The sequence below is a fragment of the Scaptodrosophila lebanonensis genome, unplaced genomic scaffold, assembly GCF_003285725.1.
Source record: "Scaptodrosophila lebanonensis strain 11010-0011.00,11010-0021.00 unplaced genomic scaffold, SlebRS2 tig00001415-arrow-pilon, whole genome shotgun sequence".
Taxonomy (NCBI): domain Eukaryota; kingdom Metazoa; phylum Arthropoda; class Insecta; order Diptera; family Drosophilidae; genus Scaptodrosophila; species Scaptodrosophila lebanonensis.
Window position 1 is genome coordinate 114,550 of NW_022060742.1, and position 19,285 is coordinate 133,834.

Sequence of the window (19,285 nt, forward strand, 5' to 3'; positions counted from 1 at the left end):
CAGAAAAAAACATACATTTTCTTCCTTTTCCTTTTTCTGGCTTGGGAGAATCAAATACCAAGTTTGGTTATTCTAGGTTTTATACTTTTCGACATTCTTGCCCTCATACAACAGACGGACAGTCAGACGAATAAAATGTATAACACTAAAACTTAAAACTCAGATATTTTATTTTAATGTGTTTGGTTTTTTTTGACTATACAAACAAAACTCGGTACTTCGGGCCAGCCTGTCTGATTTTCAAATTAAATTCAAGGTTTGATGACCGTGCTTGGCCTTTCAAATTGAGGGACATATAAGAATCAAGTTGATGCTCAAATCAAATAATCAATATAATCAAATTTGATCAATGCAATTGTCTCAAATATGAATATATACAAAACGTAAATGAAAATAACTAAACAATTTCAAAGGTATCCTTTCTTTGCACCGTTGGGTGTGTCTAACACTAGGAATTAATGTTTGAATGTCTTTAGTGTTTGGTCCCCATCACGAGGCTTATTCTAATGTGAATTTTGGAGCTACCGCATTACAACAGTGCAATATAGTATGTCGAGGTCGAATATGTCAGACAAGTATTGTGTATCATATAGCTTTAAAAGAAACGTGATCTAAGTAGAATATTTGTATCAAAAACTTGTTGTACATATTCTTTTGGTAATTAAAAGTAAATGGTATGTTGGATCAGTTAAAAAGACAGAATGAAGAATTACTCTACTTTTTCGGCGCCAAATCTTTGAAAAACAAGATTTGTATGTATGGCAATTAATCGTGCAACTTTTTCGTAAAATCGTTAAACATTCTTTTCCTGTACTCCATTCAAAAGTATTTATCGTTATGATATATATGTGTTCCAAACAGTTATTTGAATTGGTAATTGATTTGTTCGTGCGCTTATACAAACGGACAGATGGCTATATCGACTCGTCTTATCATCCTGATCAAGAATATATGTACTTTGTGGGGTCTTCCTGGCCTCTTTTCGTGTGTTAAATACTTTCGCACACTAAACTCTTAACTAATATGCTTTAAAAATTATTGCTTACTAAAGTTGGCGCCAAGCTTAGAAATTTATTGCCAATTATTTCACAAATGGTTACTTTTGGTAAAGAAAAAAAACTGTTATTCAGAAGCGTATGACTTCATTTGCAAGGGTATGAAAACTTCGGCGTACCGGTCTGGAGCTGATTGTACTTCTTGTCAATTTGGTATGTTCTCATTGTGGGCAGACATGCATGCTTCGAGTCGCAAACGCAGAGCGGGCCCCTTAACAGTGGAGGGACTTAACATCGCCCCAACATACATAGCGCCAAACGCAAAAGCTTGCGCGGCATCTGTTAGACTGCGGCGACACCAGCCAACAGCCAACAGCACCGCATCGCCAAGTTTCGGCTGTTACGTTTTCAGTTTCGTTTTGCCTTTGACCGCGTGCGGACGGCGTTTGCGAGTTATTGGTGTGTCTTATGAAGTGTGTGCGTGCGTGCGCGTGTGTATGTACATATGTATGTACATGCATGAACCATTGTGTTAAAATATTGCGGGGAAGGACAGTGGTGGTAATATCCATTTGTGTTTTTTTGTATTTTGTATACATATGTATGTATGTACGAATGTATAAATAAGTATATGTGCCTGTTTTTTGCGTTCAGTTGGTGCGCCGTATTTTGTTAATATGTATTTTGTGTTGTTGGGCATGTGCATTCATTCACGCACACAATTTTATTTATATACATACATACGTATGTATAAATAAGTAATAAACTATACATGTATTTGAATACTTGTATGTCTGTACGTATGAAGATACTCTCATACATACATCATTGGCTTTATATTTATTTGCTTGTTTACTTGTGTTGCGCGTATGGAACTTGATGAATATAACAACTTTTACGTATACAAATGTATGTATGTAGGTCGTGCATATTCAATTTGGATAAATCTAATTATTATGTCGGCGAACAAGTTTTTACTTATAAGTCTACAACAGCGCCGTGTGTTCGAGTTTAAATTTAATTTACGAAATTAAAGAGTGCCGTAGGCCAAGTGTTTTAAAACCCACATGTGTTAAAGCTCCGAAAATACTGCGCTTTTCGAATAGCAGCTACTACTAATTTATAAACAAATACAGAGCGCACACGCACACAGCGTTGCACAGGCGTAACGATAACAGCGCCGCCCCGGCACGTAATACACACACACACACACACACACATGTGAGAAACAAAGCAAATTCACTCTCGTTTCGCTCTCGTTGCCGATGTACGCTCTTTAGTCAACGTTGCTGTTATCTTTTTTGTGCTGCGATCGTGTGTATCTTTCAGATACAACACTAACACTAACCCATAGCCTTGCTGTTTGCTGTATAAATTGAGCCGCACTTTGCTTATTCTCGAGTTATTGCCGCTCAATTCTCAATGCAAGTGCACACTTAGTTCAGCGAACGGATTACATTTTATGATCATTTTACCCAAAATTGTTCAGTTTCAAGAAGTTTGTTCTCAAACCTAATAATAAATACAAATGATCAGTTACTCGCAAAATTGTTTGTATAATACGTGTATATCTACCTGGGCACATTGGTGCACAAAAATTGAACATATGCAGGTACACATATACTATTGTGTACACATGTTTTGCCAGCAGGCACTTTAAAGTCGTCTGCTGCTAAAAGACAAACAAAGGCTATACGGCAATCAACACAATCGCAAATTTGTATATTGCTTTTTGAAAACATCTAAAACACCAACTTCTATTCTTAGCAATGTATATAAATCTACAAATTATATTAATATAATAAAAACACAAAGTACACACAAAAAAATTTATCGAATGTGAGACGTTAATAATTGAAATGATATTTGTGGAAGTGCTCATATACTTTTTATTATTACATGAAACATGTTTATGAAGTTAATATGAACCACACTATTTAACACTACTTGTTATTAATTCAGAATGAAAACACAAAACGTTGCTGAACAATTAACTAATCACAAATCCCTCTGAACGTAAGTATTTTGAAGACAAACAAGCTAATCATTTTAATATACATTTAAATTTATTTGGCACAAACGGGTTAAAAATTAAGGCAATTACTTCACTATATGCTCCCCACAAATACAACAAAATGTTTTTTTTTTTTTTTTTTGTCGTCTTAGGCCGCCAACTTCTGCCCTCTTGTCAGAAATTTCGTTTGATCATTAAAAACTATTGATGATAATAATCAGACCTATAAGAATTTACACTTTTCTTCAAAGATGAGAATTTGTAAGGAATTGGGAAGCGGGCTAAATATTAAATATCAACTTGAAATTCTGATGGTAATTTGAAACTATGAATTATACGATTTTTCATTAGGTATTCCTTTTGCACCAGAGAAAGCGAAGACTTATCTACTCAATCTAAATGCTCCGTAATCGTCAGCGTTTCGGCTATATACTGCCTTGAGTGAAAACTTATTGAGCTCAAATATTTATTCCCGCAAAGACAGACACAAACAGAAAAAAAAACTAAGTACAAGAGGCAATCAGCAAACGCAGTGCAAACACGCGTACGCATTAAAGATGATGATAAGAGAACACAAGCCCTGAAATCAAGCCAAGTCGAGAGTCAAAAGAGAACATTAAAAATATACGTATGTATGTATATAAATAAAAAAATATACTATGTATGCATATACATACCTTGGTATATAGGCATACATATTCCATTTCACTTCATTACATGCATTACTGAAAAGAAAAATAAATATAATGGATGTATATGTATATATGCAATCCAACAGAAACAGATTTAAGGTAAGAGTTGGTTTAACACCACGCATATAGCAAAAAATATGTAACCTCAAAATAAATAAAATGGTCTTTTGTATATAAAACACAAAAGCAAAGTGAAACCTTTTCCATATGTACGAGTAAATACTATGTAAACAAAATTTTTTGATTCTGTGCATCTTTTATACATGTTTATCACCTACTTTCGGCTTTAGGAATATTGTGGTGGTTGATGAATACAAAAACAAATTTTATAAGAATATTAAATCTGATCCGTTTAGGCCCCCAACCGCTGACTAGGGAAGGACTTAAACAGCACTATAGTCAGTAATCCCAATGGCAGCTATCTGATAAAACTGGCATTGCAAAAATCCTTGTGATATTTTAACAGTAATAGCTTAGCAACTAAATGACTTATTGGCATAGGACATATTGGCATACGCCGACATAAGCTTTTTTCGTGATGATCAATAATTTAAACACATATACATTTTGTTCCTTCTAGAAGCACATACATAGTATGTATAAGAGTAAGTAGGCTTACTCTTAAACTTTGAAAAAGTATAAAAAGCTTACAAAAGCAATTTGGCAACAATATACACCTGTAAGAACATCGCAAACATGAATAAGAAACAGTGAGAAAAGAAGAACAAACGAAAATTGAGCACTAGCCAAAACGAACTCGAAATCGAAAACCAGATTTACTACTACTAATTTAAATTCTTGTCATAAAAAATTGAAAATAAATAAAACATACGAACGGCTCGGTACACCCGACTATTGGATACTGTGAATGCCCCTCATTTTTTACGTCTTTAGCTTAGTACAAATCGCTGATCCAACAATTCCAAAATAACAAAACATATATATATATATATATATATATATATAGCTGATTAGACTTCAATTTTTAATAGCAATGTTTTTTATACCCTGTATTCAAAGCTTAGTACGAATGTATGTAACACATAGAAGAAGGCGTGGCAGACCCCAGGAAAAATATATATTATCTATATTGTTAATTAATACGATAAGACGAGTCAAGGATCTTAGTAAGTACAAGAGCTAGATTGACTAAAGTTGGTACCTAGGTTTCCATAACACGACATACTTACCTAAAAATGTATAAAAACTATTACATATATCTTAGACTGCTGTGATTAGAAATACTTTTGCGCTTGAATACCTTAAATAGTAAAATATTTGATAATGTTAAGAGGCAGATCAGGTAATACTATTAAAAGACTCAACAAGAGTACCTTAGAGTAAACCGGCAGAAAAGTCTGCCAAATAGGGAAATCTTCGAAAACTATAAAATTAGTTCTTTTTTCAAGCCTAGATTTTGTATTATTTTCTTAAAAAGGAGCGGGAAGAAAGTATTGGGTTTGGGAAGCAAGCAGAAGCATAGACATTAACTATGTACATATAAAATGTGTGTACATAGTTATGTATTTATTTATCAATGTATTTGGTGTGGTATAAATGGTTTCATAAGCAAAAGCAACAACAAAAAAGTCTTCAAGTTAATTCTATCCGAATGGCCGCAGAATGCTACCGCCAGCTACACAATCAGATGGACAATAAGGCATACAAATAGACACTGACGCATGCTGAAGCTTGTTTTGCTCACGTCGCATCTTTAGCAAGTGATTTCAATTTAATTGACAGTCCTTGAACTTGACTTAAACGAAAATACAGCAAACCAGCCAACAACAACGACATCAACACCAGTCAAGTTTCTGGGAACGTGTCATATGTCAATATGGTACAGCTTTGGGCCTCTGTCTCAGACGTTACTTAGTATACATATGTACTTATGTATATATTCTTAAAATGTAGCAAAATTATAAGAAAAGCAAATGGTCATTAGTCCCTGATGGAATTATGTCAATGTCATATTTTAATGGTAATTTTGTTGACGCGAAAAATATATATATATGTAGTACATGTGTGACAACCATTACCCAAAACTATCTAATAATTTCAAAAGCAAAAACTTTTTTTTTTCCAAATTTCAGGTGTCCCTAACTTAGGAGGAGTATTTTCAAAAATGAGGTATCAAGCATAACAAGAAAGGAATGCTAGAGTTGAGGGCTCAACTCTTGAATACCCTGTACCCACTTGATAGTCAATGATGGGGTGTCGACACATTCAATATTTTCAGTGTCAATTTTTTATTCCCTATGGACGAGACTGAAGACTTTTAAGCTTGTTGCTTCGAACAAATTTGAGCACGCTTATAAAAATTCAATAATATAATGACTCGGCAAGTTGTGCACACGTGTTTGGTTTTTAAATTTTTGTCTTTCGTTGCTTTCGGATTTCTATTTAGTTTCTAATCCAGCAAAAATATAGTTTTTGCGCATTACATGCACGCATACGCCCTTTGGGTGTATAAAACAAAAGGCACTGTGACCAGAGTGATAAATGGCCACAGGTGACAAGCAAATGTAAATTATTTGATATTCAATAGATAAGCTATAGCTCGCATAATAAAAGTAACACAAATACAATAAGTTTGCAGATATACAAATACAATTTTTAGCAGGTAAAAAACTTTCACCAGCAAATGAACTATAGACTCGGGCATACATACACTTCAAAAAAAACGTTCGCACTGAAACCTTTCAAGTAACCACTGATGATGCAGCATAAGGGAACGATCACTAATATTGTCCAGTGTATATTATATGCATATAATAATCCCAAAAACACTCCAAAGATTTCTGGTGTTAACGAAACTTGAATATAGTACATGTATACAAGTATGCTCTTAAAAATCGTAACTCTTAAAAATTTTAAAATAAATTAAAAAATAAATAAAGTTCATTTAAATAAATTCTAGAATTTTGCGGTCAAATCACAAAAGGCAAATGTAAATATAGCTATGTATGTATGTAAGTGTGCACGTGTATGTAGATTTCCATTTGGAGCGAGCATTTTTGAATGGAACCTGATTTAAATAGACCAATGAATAAGCGTCGCCAACTTTTCAGTCGACCTAACTAACGTTGTTGCGATAGGTATATTAATTTCTAGTTTAGTTTATCTGGCAAAAAGACGATTCTTTATCTGACTACTGGAGAATGGTCCGAATATAAGTTTGTATGGTGCTTCGCCGGAGCAATGTGCATGCAAAATAACTTTCCATTTTCATTTAACAATAAGCAATCAAAGACCGCCGTCCTGTTGTACTATTGTTGGGGCCAAGTGGAAATACCAAGCTAACAATCTGCCCATTAGAAGAAAGTAAAACTACCAAGCTATCGACAACGCAAAACAAAAGATGTGGCAAGAAGACAAGGCAGAGCAAAACCCAAACGCCTACACGTCATGCGGCATCGGCGTCGACCGGGTGAGCGCGCATCAGCTGTTGCCAATCATCTAACCACAACAACCACACACGCACATACACACATACATGCAAGTAGATGGGAAAATATAAGGCTGTTAACTGGTTTTCGTTTTCGGTTTGGAAAAACCACACATTGGCATTGCCGGAGCCATTTTTACTGACTGCATCATAATGAAAGTGAAATGCATTGCGCAGATGACAGTTACCAGATACAGAGATCAAGACAACGACATTGGCGGTCTACAATAGAGACTGACGGACGTACGTGTGTTAAGGTGTGTTATCACGCGACTGAATCTCTATAAATAGAACTTGACCTTCACATAATTATTCATACGCATATATATATATATATATATATATATATATATATATATATATATATGTATATGTATATATATATATATATATATATATATATATATATATATATATATATATATATATATATATATATATAAATGTATGTATATATATTATCATATTAAGCATTAATAGTCAGTCATAGGCATAAGCCTAAGCCGCTGTACACGTTTTTACAGTACCCTCTTGGATAAAATAATAATTTTTGAATATTTTTTACGTTAATACAGAATGCATTATGCAATATTTGCCTTTTTGTGTAATATTTCCATAAGGTACGATCACGCCTAAAGCACACTTTTACGTGGTGACCGCTGGCGCAGCAAGTTATTGATGTATTTAGAGTTTTTCAAGCTCGTCATGGCGATACTGTTTATTAATCAACGTTATTCATTCTGTTTGTACTGTTTTATAAAATGAAAATTACATAACATAATTACAAAATAAGTGCTTGTGCAACTTTAGTTCGGTATAATAAGTTTGAGTTACCATACTTTTACGATAATGCGGAATGCAGAAAATAGGTACATACTCGTACATACAAGCGTCTTAACGCTAGAGAGCCACAAAACTAGGTATGAACTGAAATAGCTTTTGGTAAAAGTTGTACACTTTATATCTAAATGTAAAAGCATTAAATTTTTTTTTTATGATGAGCCAAACTTATACATACACATGCGTTTAATACATTATTTATTTCGGTTGTTTTAAAAACTTTGTTCGGTTATTAAGAACCTACTTGCTGCCTGTCATAGCAGCACGTAATATACTTGAATAATACTTAAAGGCAATCTAAATATGCATTGAATTGATTTACTCGTTCTATGTACATATATCGAGATCAAATTTTGCAATTAACTGGATTGCAATTTAAAGGCATTTTTTAACTATCATATAATATAAATATGTAGCACAAGGCCGCGATATGTAAATAACTTGTCAATTAAACAATTTTGAACAGTGCTCGGTTGCTATAATTGTCCAACATATACGCACATACAAATATGTACATACATACATGTAACACACAATATAAATGCAAATGAAATAAAAAATGTAGTTGTATGGTTTTTGTTTAATATTTTGGGGTTCATTTAAACAAATTCGTATATATGTATAAACAAACATATGTAAAATAATGCCAATATATCGCAATGTGTTAGAACTGCTGGTTTGTTTATTCCCTTCATAATCATTTATGGCCTTGGTGTTCCCAACAAAATCGATGTCAGTACACAAGTCCCAACATCAAATTTGCATGCACTTCTCTAAAAGTAAAGTATAGTGCCGACTACCTTCGATTATTAAATTAACTTCAATAAAATGCCTGATTGCCAATAGAGGAGACAAGAACATTTGCATTTTAACTAAGATTACTCAGGTGACCGTATTTTAACGGACTTTATAAAACTCAGTTGCAAAGCCACCCAATAATGCCACAGTCGGGAAAAATGTACATACTATATGTACGAGTACATGCATATGTGCTTGTATGTACAAAATTCACTTTTATTTGCTACATTTCACCGATTTTGAAAGTGAACATTGGTTAGCATTACGCATTATTAGTGTTGCCTCGGCGGTTACACAAAATGTTGTGATTTGTTGTTATAACATCTATTGTCTGTCTGCATACCTGTTGCACACCTTGGTGCTGGCACGACCAGAGTGGGGCGAGTGGCCAACAGCAATGCGACTACCAAAAGGGACTCAAACACTCCAGCCAAAAATCAAATTTGATCAGTGGAAGGCGGTGTGGGTGAAATCCGACTACATTAGCAAAATACAGACATGTGCATAGAGACATCGGTTTGGTGTGTTGCAGCTGCAAATTTTACTTTTAAAGTGTAAATGAAGCGAATCGTGGGTTTTCTTTAACGTTTTCGCACAAGCTTTCAGATATCGTTTCTCCCAATATTATGCGTTACTTATGTATGTATGTATTCATATGTACGTAACTGTTGTTGCTGGCACGATCTATGTGGCGCGCGTGGCCAACAGCAATGCGATACATAATCTGTTCGAGAGTCTGCTGCAGTCAATTGCTTGATGTCGCAGTTTCGGCCAACAACTAACAGTGGTCTATTCAGTCTTTTCTCATTGCAGAAATTATTCAGGCAATGGAAAGATAGTTGAGACATTTGGAATGACTGCAACAGCGTTTATAAATTTAAGATTGGTCGAAAAAATTTGGACCTGTAGAAAAACCCCATGTTGGTACTAGCAGAGGTGCAAGGTATACAAGTATAATTTCAAAAACCACGCCATACTTGTAGTTAGGAGCGACAACACATAGTAATATTTCTGCCCCTAAAGAGTACAGAAAGGCGTATCAGTCTGCCTAAAACGTAGAATTATTAAAGCTAAGGCACGAAGCTTTTTCAAATCCATGCTCTCCTCATGAATGTTGCGGTTGCTGAAGCTCAGGGGAAGCTTGCAAATTTGGCTTCAGGCTGGTGTAGTGTAGTATATATGTACTTGCATTAACCGTTTTAATGCTGCTGCACTCTAAGATACGATTTCCAACATTCGTTAAGTATTGTCGTTGCCATGCTGGCAGAAAAAAACATAAGAATATATTTGCTACTATGCTAGCCACCCCTATCCGAATGTTTTCGCAATCATTATTATTTATAGTATGTATCTTGTAATTAGAGCAGTCGGCAGTGGCAGTCGGCCGTCGGCCGTCGGCTGTCGTTTGTCGTTTTTAGTCGTCACTGCACTTGCAGAGCTGCAACTATAAAGCTTTATAGTGCATGTGGTGTGCTTGTGTGCGTGTTCGTGTGTGACTGACCTATCTCAATGCAATACATCTTGTCCATTTGTTTTGTTATTATTTTATATTCATTTTTACACTCACAAACAGGCAAAGAGAGGCAGCTGTGCTCATTTGTCTTTTATTTTTATAAAAATCTTCTTTTTTTTTGCTGGCGTGCAGCCATTTTCGTTGTTCGTTCACATTGATTATATGTAGTTACGTTGTTGTTGCTGTTGCTGTCATGTGCTGCGACTGGAGCGTCATGAACAATTTGTATTGAAGTTGTTATGTATAGACAACATTTGCATGCATGTTCACACGGCCCCTTGTACTTTAACGCTTTTACTTATTGTTATTGTGTAGTCGTAACATATATAGTAAGTGCTCGTTTAATATTTTTTCATACTTACGTGAATTGAACTGTATTTTTTCCTCGAATTTCCTTGTTGTTTTAGGCGAAACAAGTTATGTATGGCAGGGAAATTTTTTAACATATATTAATTTATCCCATAGTATATGTACTATTAACATTAAAACGTGTAAAAGTTTGTAATAAGATTTGCCTGCGTATGAAAATGTTATGATTCTTCATTTCTCAATGCCCATACTATGTAAGAACTATAGAAGAAGAACATACGTGACTTGGCTTAGTATTTTACTTATTTTAGTTGGATTGATTTTCAACCAGATACAATTATTGCCATATCGTATATGTTTAAGATTATTAAGTTGTGTAAATCATTATAAAACTAATTAAATTTAATGAAACAAACAAGAAGTGAAGGCTAGAGTCGAGCGAAAACGAAAAATGATCATATGATGATTTACTCGATCCATTTAAATCTTGTTGCCATAAAGGGCAAAGTGCTTAGTATTACCGAAGCTTACGACAAATTTGTTTGAATCAATTTAAAACGAACTTTCTGCGAACAATGTACACATTTATCGTAAATCAGGAAATTATTCCAACAATATTCGGCAATTACAATTCAGTTTTCGGTTTGCTAACCTTAGAAGCAAAAGTGTCAGACACAGTTGCAGGTGGCGTTCGTCATTTCAAAATTCCCAATATGTATATGTACAAGCGAGTAACCATAGAATGCAAGCATTTCCATCCTGTGAAGGTTATTTGATGGGATTAACTTCGACTAACTTAACAGAGTGGTCCCATTTGTGCGGTTAATTAAATGTAACCTAAATTTCTTATAAAGTCAAACACGTACATGAATACATACTAGATATGTACATATATACTTTTAATTGCACTAGTTTGCGTCTTTGTACTAACATACATACATTTGTACATATGCCTTAAACCCTATTTGTAGAACACTTAACCTTTGCAATCATAAATATGCTCATAGTATATTTATATACTAGATGTAAAATATATTTGAAGGAAACTAAAAACTTACAATTCAACGCACACATATGTATGTACGAGTATGTAGAAATGTATAGACAGTCACAAGCTACAAAGAAAACAAGTTCTAAGTTATTTTTATGCTTTTATGCTAAAAGTGAAATGTGACCAAACCACTTTTTCTAAGCTTATCATCACAATTCTCACTCGACAAGATTTTGTTTTTGTTATCCACCTATCGCTGTCTCTTTTACTAGTCTGCAATTTACTTTCAATGCCGTTTCTTAGCCGCATTGTTACACCTTTCTTTTGTGCTTATTGCTGTTGTTGTGCAGTCAACACATTTGTGTTGCCCGTGTGTCTGGTTTGTTGCATGTTGGCATGTAACAGTCACCAGCAACACTGAGCAGCAACAGCAACAGCAACATCAGCAGAAATACCAGCAACTGGCAGGCATGCAATTTGCAATAGCTGCGCTTGCGCAATTCAAACGCACATACACATACATATCCAGAGTACATACTCGCACATACATATGAACCAAACAAGATCGCGTAATAACTTAGATGGCTGGTTACGTGGTCATGAAGGTAGCAAGTTGTCTTCGGACAAATCGGAAGGAGAAAAACGTTTTGGCCATTGCAATCGCCTATTCAAGAAACAGAAAGAGCGGCAAACAGAAAAAATAAAAATCAGACAATTTACACGCATGTGTTTGCGACAAAAAGACTTGCTCGCGCTACTTGCAACAGGTTACTATGTATAACCCGCATACCTGAAAACATTGTCTATTATTTGTAACTTAGGATCGGTTTGTTCTAAACTTGGTCAAATATAAGCTGAAATCATCGCAACATGATAACGCGAAAAAAAACCAAAATTTTGCCTTTAAGTTAGATTGTAGCGTAGTGTCATAAGGCCATACCCGTAAAAAGCAGAAATAATGTAAAGCTGGTGTCTAGTCAATTTATGAACATTGCTTTTATTGTGTTTATTAAGATTGACACTGATAAATTAGCGGGCGCTTAGTTATGCGTTAGATGCGCACCACAATTTCGTCACTTGTCTTGTCAATTGGCTATTAAAAATAATTAACAGCAATATGCATGAGCAAAATACTCAAACCACATGTAGCTATTGTTATATAAGCCAGAAAAGTGCAATCTTCTTCAGCAGTCCCGTATCAAAGTACAAATCGGGAGCAAGAGATGCGAAACTGGTAATCACGATCCTCTTGTCTCGGGTATATTTTACACATACATTTGAATGATATGCACTGATTGATAAGTACGTTTACTTTTTACGACGACTTAATTGTGCCACAACTACGAAAATATACAAATATCAAATCAAAATTAGCAACAAAATAAGAAAATTATAGCAATCGAGAATTATTTCGGAAAATGCGCAATACGACATTTCAAGGCCGACGCAGCTAACATGATTCTCTTTATTGCATTTAATATTTTATGCATTGTATGAAGTGCTGTTGCTGACAAAATAAAAGTAACAATGAGGGGAATTTCACTTTCATTATCAGCGAGGCCACGCGATGTGTTTGCATTTATTGTGATAAGATTTGTCTGCAACATGGCCCCTGTGACTGCAATTGGAATATATATACATATGTATGTATATGCATACGTATATGTGTATATTTGTATATGTGTGTGTGTATTTTTATATATATATAAAAAACGTAAATGACGCACTACAAATATACTTAGTACTGAACATTAATTAATGATTGTGCAATGAATTTATCATATACTTGTAGTACATATAGTATGCACATACTCGTATGTATGTGTTTCTGAATGCTGATAAGCCGTTGCCGCTTGCTATTTAATTTTGCAAAAACATGCTATGTGCTTTCTATTTAAATTCTGTGCTGCGCTTTTTGAATTTACATTTCATTTACGTACCGGTTGTGTACATATGTATGTACTATTATATAAATATCACCAAATATATATATATTTAATATAAATACATATGTATGGCTGTGCAAGCTTAGCATTTGATTATTCAATAAATATCAATTTTGAAAGAGTTCATCAGACAATGATTCGGACAATCTGTCATGGAAACGATCAGCCGATTACAGAATAGACTGCTAATACCAATTGCATATATTTTTCCTTTTCATCAGCTATACTAAATAGATATGATTTAAAGGTAATCAAGTAATCAAGCCCTTGCATATGTGCATATTTACTAATTTACAAATGAATACTATTTGTGGTTTTTTAAAACGTGCATATGTTACAATATCAGCAACTATCATCAGTTTCACACAAAAGTGCGTATAGCTTAAGAACCAAAGAACTTTATGCCTCATTCAAGTCCGCTCTTTGTTCAAAAGGATCGCCTATATACTATATATGCTCGTATTTATTGAATCAGATAATCAGCATGCTAATATTTAACAAGAAAGAGTTGAACGAGCTGAACTTTTAAATACCTTAAACATATCAACTCCCACAAAAAAAAAAAATAAATATTTTTGTAATAAAAAAAATATATATAACACTTACATATATATTTACATCAATTATGCCATTTGTCATGCGTTATGAAATAAGGCATCTTGGACCAATTTGGTGTTTAGATTTTAAAGGCTCCAAGATATAGGTGATTATCCAAAAGGCGTTACAGAAAGTCCATTATAGCGGGATGGCGTACACATACGGGTCTGTGTACAAAATTTGTTTCTCCTCCCTAAAAGCCTCTGAGATCTAGGTGTTCATACGGATGAACAAACAGATAGGCAGACAGTCGGGACAAAATCGACTCGTTTTGTCATGCTGAACAAGAATATCCAGCATATTCAAGACTTGTTTCAAAAAGTCAATTTCGTGGTGGTGTCGTATCGGACTGGGCCGAAATGTGCGGGCTGTACCCAACTCTGGTGTAAGGCTTAAAAAAACGACTGCTCAAAATAAATGTTGAACATTTTCCAATGTTACACTTTATTTACTTGGCCAATTTTTTTTCGTTTTTTTCAGAACACATTGCCATATTTCAACAAAGATTACTGTTTGCTCAGCAAGGTAAAGAGCAACAGCATAACAGCGTAACAACGAAACTACCTCGTATTGCTGCCCCGGATTTGTCCGAAACTAATAAAACATATGTACATATATGCAAGCTACATTGGTAGCTGCCACAATAATGGAACAACATGTACTAAAACGATTGTAATCGCAGCCAATTTTTAAACAAAAAAATATATAACAATACGGAAAACAACTGGTATCTGGCTATTGAGACCATCAACGAAATTAATTGAATACCGAAGAGGCGATCCCACAACCTTTACGTAACGTTAACGTACAAAATGCAGGCAAAGGGCAGTTGCAATGTAGAGCCCACTGTGACAGCACCGCCAGCACTGGCGGCGACTGCAACTAATGGGAGCAGCAAGTCAAGCGGTGGTAACAAACCGTGTGCTCATTCCACGCCCTCCCACACCAACAATGGTTATCAGAATGGTGTGCGACGGGACTCGACTCAAGTCTTTACGCCGCTGCTAGTTCAGCACGATAACACACATGGAACCGCTGAGATTAGCACGCTTCCCTCCACTGTGCTATACGAGAGTACGCCTAGCAATAACAACGAGTGGAAGGCAGCGGAAGATATAAATAATTTGAAGAACGGTCTCCTCAGCTCGCATAATCATCATCATAGTAGCAACAATAACGGAAACAGCAACGGACGCAGTCTTCGGGAAAAGTATACGCACGAGGAGGCGCCACTCACGGGCGGGCATTGCTATAGAGTACCTCTTGCGCGTGCCTCAGAGTCCGAGGAATCAGATTGCGATTCAGATTTACGGGGTAGCCATGCGTCCACCTGTGGGCTTTTTGGTTGCCAGCCACGATGGGCACGTCGGTTTGCCTCCACACATGTTTTCATGGTGGTATTTCTGCTCGCCTACATTCTGCAGGGCATGTATATGACATATTTTGTGTCAGTGATTACCACAATTGAGAAACTGTTTCAGATTAAATCGAAGACCACGGGTTTTTTGCTAAGCGCTAGTGAAATGGGACAAATTAGTACGGCTATGCTGTTGACTTATTTTGCGGGCCGTGGCCATAGACCACGTTGGATCGCCTGCGGCATGGTGTTGTTTTCGATTGCAGCATTTTCCTGTGCCTTGCCACATTTTATATTTGGCGAGCAGTTAATGCAATCTAGCGTATTCATGAAGCCGCAGTCACTCAGCGAGCCTGACTCGGGAAACATGAGCGTCTTTACGTCTTCGAGCAGTTTTCATGCCAATCTCTGTCAGTTGGGGGGAAATGACACTTTACCGAGTACAGAATGCGACGAAGGCCAAAAATTGGAGCAGGCTTCGCATTCCAAGATCACGGTAATAGTGCTATGTATTTTTTTTGGGAGCCTACTTAGCTCAGGTATTGGTCAGACGGCAGTGGCTACGCTAGGTATCCCATATATCGACGACAATGTTGGCAGCAAGCAGTCACCAATGTATATGGCCGTCACCATAGGCATGCGAATTCTGGGTCCCGCTTCAGGCTTTATTGTGGGGTCCTTTTGCACCCGCTGGTATGTTAATTTATCCGATCCGGGCTTCAATGCAAGCGATTCGCGCTGGATAGGGGCCTGGTGGCTTGGACCCGTGGCAATAGGTAGCTTGATGCTGCTGGCCTCAATCGCAATGTTCTCATTTCCCAAGCAACTGTGTAACAAAAGGACGAAGCAAACGTCCCCAACTGAAGCAGGCAATCCTGCTATTGCGGATGTGGATGAGAAGCCGAGATTAAAGGGTGAGTTGCTTAAATCGCAGAGCTTATATTAGTGTACATCTTAGACTTGAGAGTTTAAACACTGAACCTATAATGGCCCTATCTGAAAGTGTTTCGAAGAACCTATCATAAAGTACCAAATACGAGCACAACAATATAAGAATTATTACAGTTATGAACCAGAGTAAAGCCAACCAGAATACCGTGTAACGTGGCTGTATTACATACATTCTTTTGACTATTTCTTAAGATAACGGAAATACGGAATTTTATTTTCGATTTTGGGTTACTTTCTTAGTATTATTATTTGACGGTAAGTATTCAGACGGTTAAGTAGAACTTGCAACTAAGAGTACATATACTTGTAGAATGTGTGATTCCAATTGTTCTAATTCCTTCTATACCTATATTTTCCTTTAGATTTTCCCAAGACTGTGCGCCGTCAACTGAGCAATGATATACTTATGTTTCGCACTGCCTCCTGTGTCTTCCACCTTTTACCCATTGCTGGCCTGTACACATTTCTGCCCAAGTACCTCGAAACACAGTTTCATCTAGCTACCTATGATGCCAATATGATAGCTGCTTTCTGCGGCATACTCGTAATGGGCTTCGGCATAGTAATCTCAGGTTTAGTTATTTTAAAACGCAAGCCAACTGCCAAATCTGTAGCAGCATGGATTGCATTCACAGCTCTAGTTTATGCTGCAGGCATGGTCATACTAATGTTTATTGGCTGCAGCACCAACGACTTTGCAGGCTACAAGGCCGCCGATACCAATAGGTGTGTTGCCGTATTAATTACATTGATAACCAATTGCTAATTCGTCTTTCCATTTAGTCCTGCGCTAATCGAGCCCGCCTGCATTGCCGCACAAAACTGCAACTGTGATAAGGAAAATTTCTCGCCCATTTGTGGTGCAGATGGTAGGATGTATATCTCTGCGTGCCATGCCGGCTGCACCAGTGCCACGCTGCGCCGTAGCGATAATCGGACAGTTTATAATGACTGTGCTTGCATTCCAGTCGGTAAGTTAAATATGAGTCCGTTTAACAAATTAGTTAACAAATTTTGTAAATAAGTTGCCATCCTACATGAATGAAGATATACTATTAGGCAGATATTTTCTCCAGATTAAAAGTACATTCTCTCAAAATTTGCACCCAGTTTTTCTCCCCGTTGAATTATATATGTACTATATTATACGTCTTAAATAATTGTAAAGAAATGTTGGCTTCCGATCATATAAAAGGAAACTGCATAGACCAAATGATACATTAAAAAGTGTTAAATAATGACAGACTTTTGTGGGGGATGAAATGTCATATTTTTGATATTAATATATTACTTTCACTTATAGTTGCTGCGCCAGCTCCTGATTTATTTGATGCGGTCAACGGTTACTGTGATAATAAGTGCAAGAACTTCATTTATTTCATACTGATTTTTGCCATTTGTGTTTTTATGCATTCCACCTCCGAAGTGGGAAGCATGCTGCTCGTCATGCGCTGTACACATCCTAAAGGTATGTGGAAGTTGTTTTTTATTATTGTTATCAATTGTACATGATTATTCACGTTCAGATAAGGCCATGGCTATGGGCGTCATACAATCTGCCATCGGTCTATTTGGTAATGTTCCTTGCCCGATTATCTATGGTGCTGTCGTTGACTCAGCATGTCTTATTTGGAAGTCGGTATGTGGAAAGCATGGTGCCTGTTCTCTTTATGATGCCGACACCTTCCGGCACTATTTCTTAGGTGAGTCCGAATCCCATACACCACCTAATTGCTTCGTCTTCTATATAGAACACTTTAACTCCTTAAAGGCATCACAGCGGGCATCATGTTCCTTGCATTCATAATGGATTTGGTGGTCTGGCGCAAGGCCCATCGCATTGACATTGCACCGGAGGATAATCATGATGGTGCACCGACGCAGTCTTACGCTGTGGGCACCTCCGAGTCAAAGCAGTCTATTTCGCCACCACCAGACACGACAGTTTAGGATCAAAAACCATAATTGCTTTAAGACGCAATGAACTTCACTCAGCATCAGCGAATCAATAGTGCCGAAAAGATTTCCAATAAACTTATACCGTTATTGTTAATTAGTTATCATTTTTTTTAGTTAATAGCATAGTGCAAAATCAAATTAAAGATTAAGTGGCGCGCCAATAAAATATGAACAGTGCAACCTCATTATGAACTATGTATACACATCTACACACATATACATATACATATATAAGTAATCATACGTACATTATGTCTCTGATTATACATACATACATTCATACTTGCGGTGGTTTCCAGCCTTTAAAATCTGCATATTGTCATGTCCGAGCAAATACGCATATATAGTACATGTGGACATACATACATATATAAATTTCAAAGGCATGAAGTAGCCATGTTAATTTAAAAATTGAATGTAAAGGAAATACCATGTTTCAGAAATTAACATAATGCATAATCGTATTTGTGTACTCATGTGCATACATACTATATAATACCGCGTCTAAGTTTACGGAACTAATTGAGCGGGTATCCATTAAATTTATAAACTTTGTTTTTATGTACCTAAAAGTATGTAAATACATTAATGTTAAGTATATTTAAATATAAATGCAACCTATCTGTGTTAGTTACATTTTAGTTCAATTTCAATGTAATGAATAAGTTTGTCATACAAAAATTTATAGATATATACACAAATCCCTTAAAAATTTGAAGTTATTTAAAACAGCAGGCGTGCATTTAAGAATCGCATAATGTGATTCAAGAGGAAACATGTTAATTACAATTTTGCTTAATTTCTGTTTGTTTAATTGGCATTTCCTTCTGTCGTTTTATAGCACGCAAATTTAAGGAAGAACTTTTTTAAAATTC

General features: G+C 35.9%; 1 protein-coding gene across 2 annotated transcripts; it reads left to right on the top strand.

Annotated features, from left to right (window-relative positions):
• The first annotated feature begins 1,444 nt into the window (after positions 1–1,444).
• LOC115632192 (solute carrier organic anion transporter family member 74D) lies at positions 1,445–18,590 on the top strand. Of its 2 annotated transcripts, none has more exons than XM_030529237.1 (7): positions 1,445–1,556; positions 14,624–16,414; positions 16,814–17,177; positions 17,235–17,422; positions 17,755–17,919; positions 17,978–18,154; positions 18,223–18,590. In XM_030529237.1, exons 2-7 carry the CDS (start codon positions 14,956–14,958, stop codon positions 18,399–18,401), a joined length of 2,532 nt encoding a protein of 843 aa, XP_030385097.1. In that variant the 5' UTR covers positions 1,445–1,556; positions 14,624–14,955; the 3' UTR covers positions 18,402–18,590. The 2 variants fall into 2 exon arrangements, with proteins under 2 accessions (XP_030385097.1, XP_030385096.1); XM_030529236.1 differs by lacking the exon at positions 1,445–1,556 and adding an exon at positions 2,854–3,011.
• The last annotated feature ends 695 nt before the right edge of the window (positions 18,591–19,285 follow it).

Bases quoted from the DNA above. Each gene is read 5' to 3' on its own strand.
- LOC115632192 (XM_030529237.1), top strand. From the start codon at position 14,956: ATGCAGGCAAAGGGCAGTTGCAATGTAGAGCCCACTGTGACAGCACCG. The intron at 17,178-17,234 runs GTGTGTTGCCGT...CTTTCCATTTAG, and splicing joins AAGGCCGCCGATACCAATAG to TCCTGCGCTAATCGAGCCCG. The intron at 18,155-18,222 runs GTGAGTCCGAAT...AACTCCTTAAAG, and splicing joins CTTCCGGCACTATTTCTTAG to GCATCACAGCGGGCATCATG.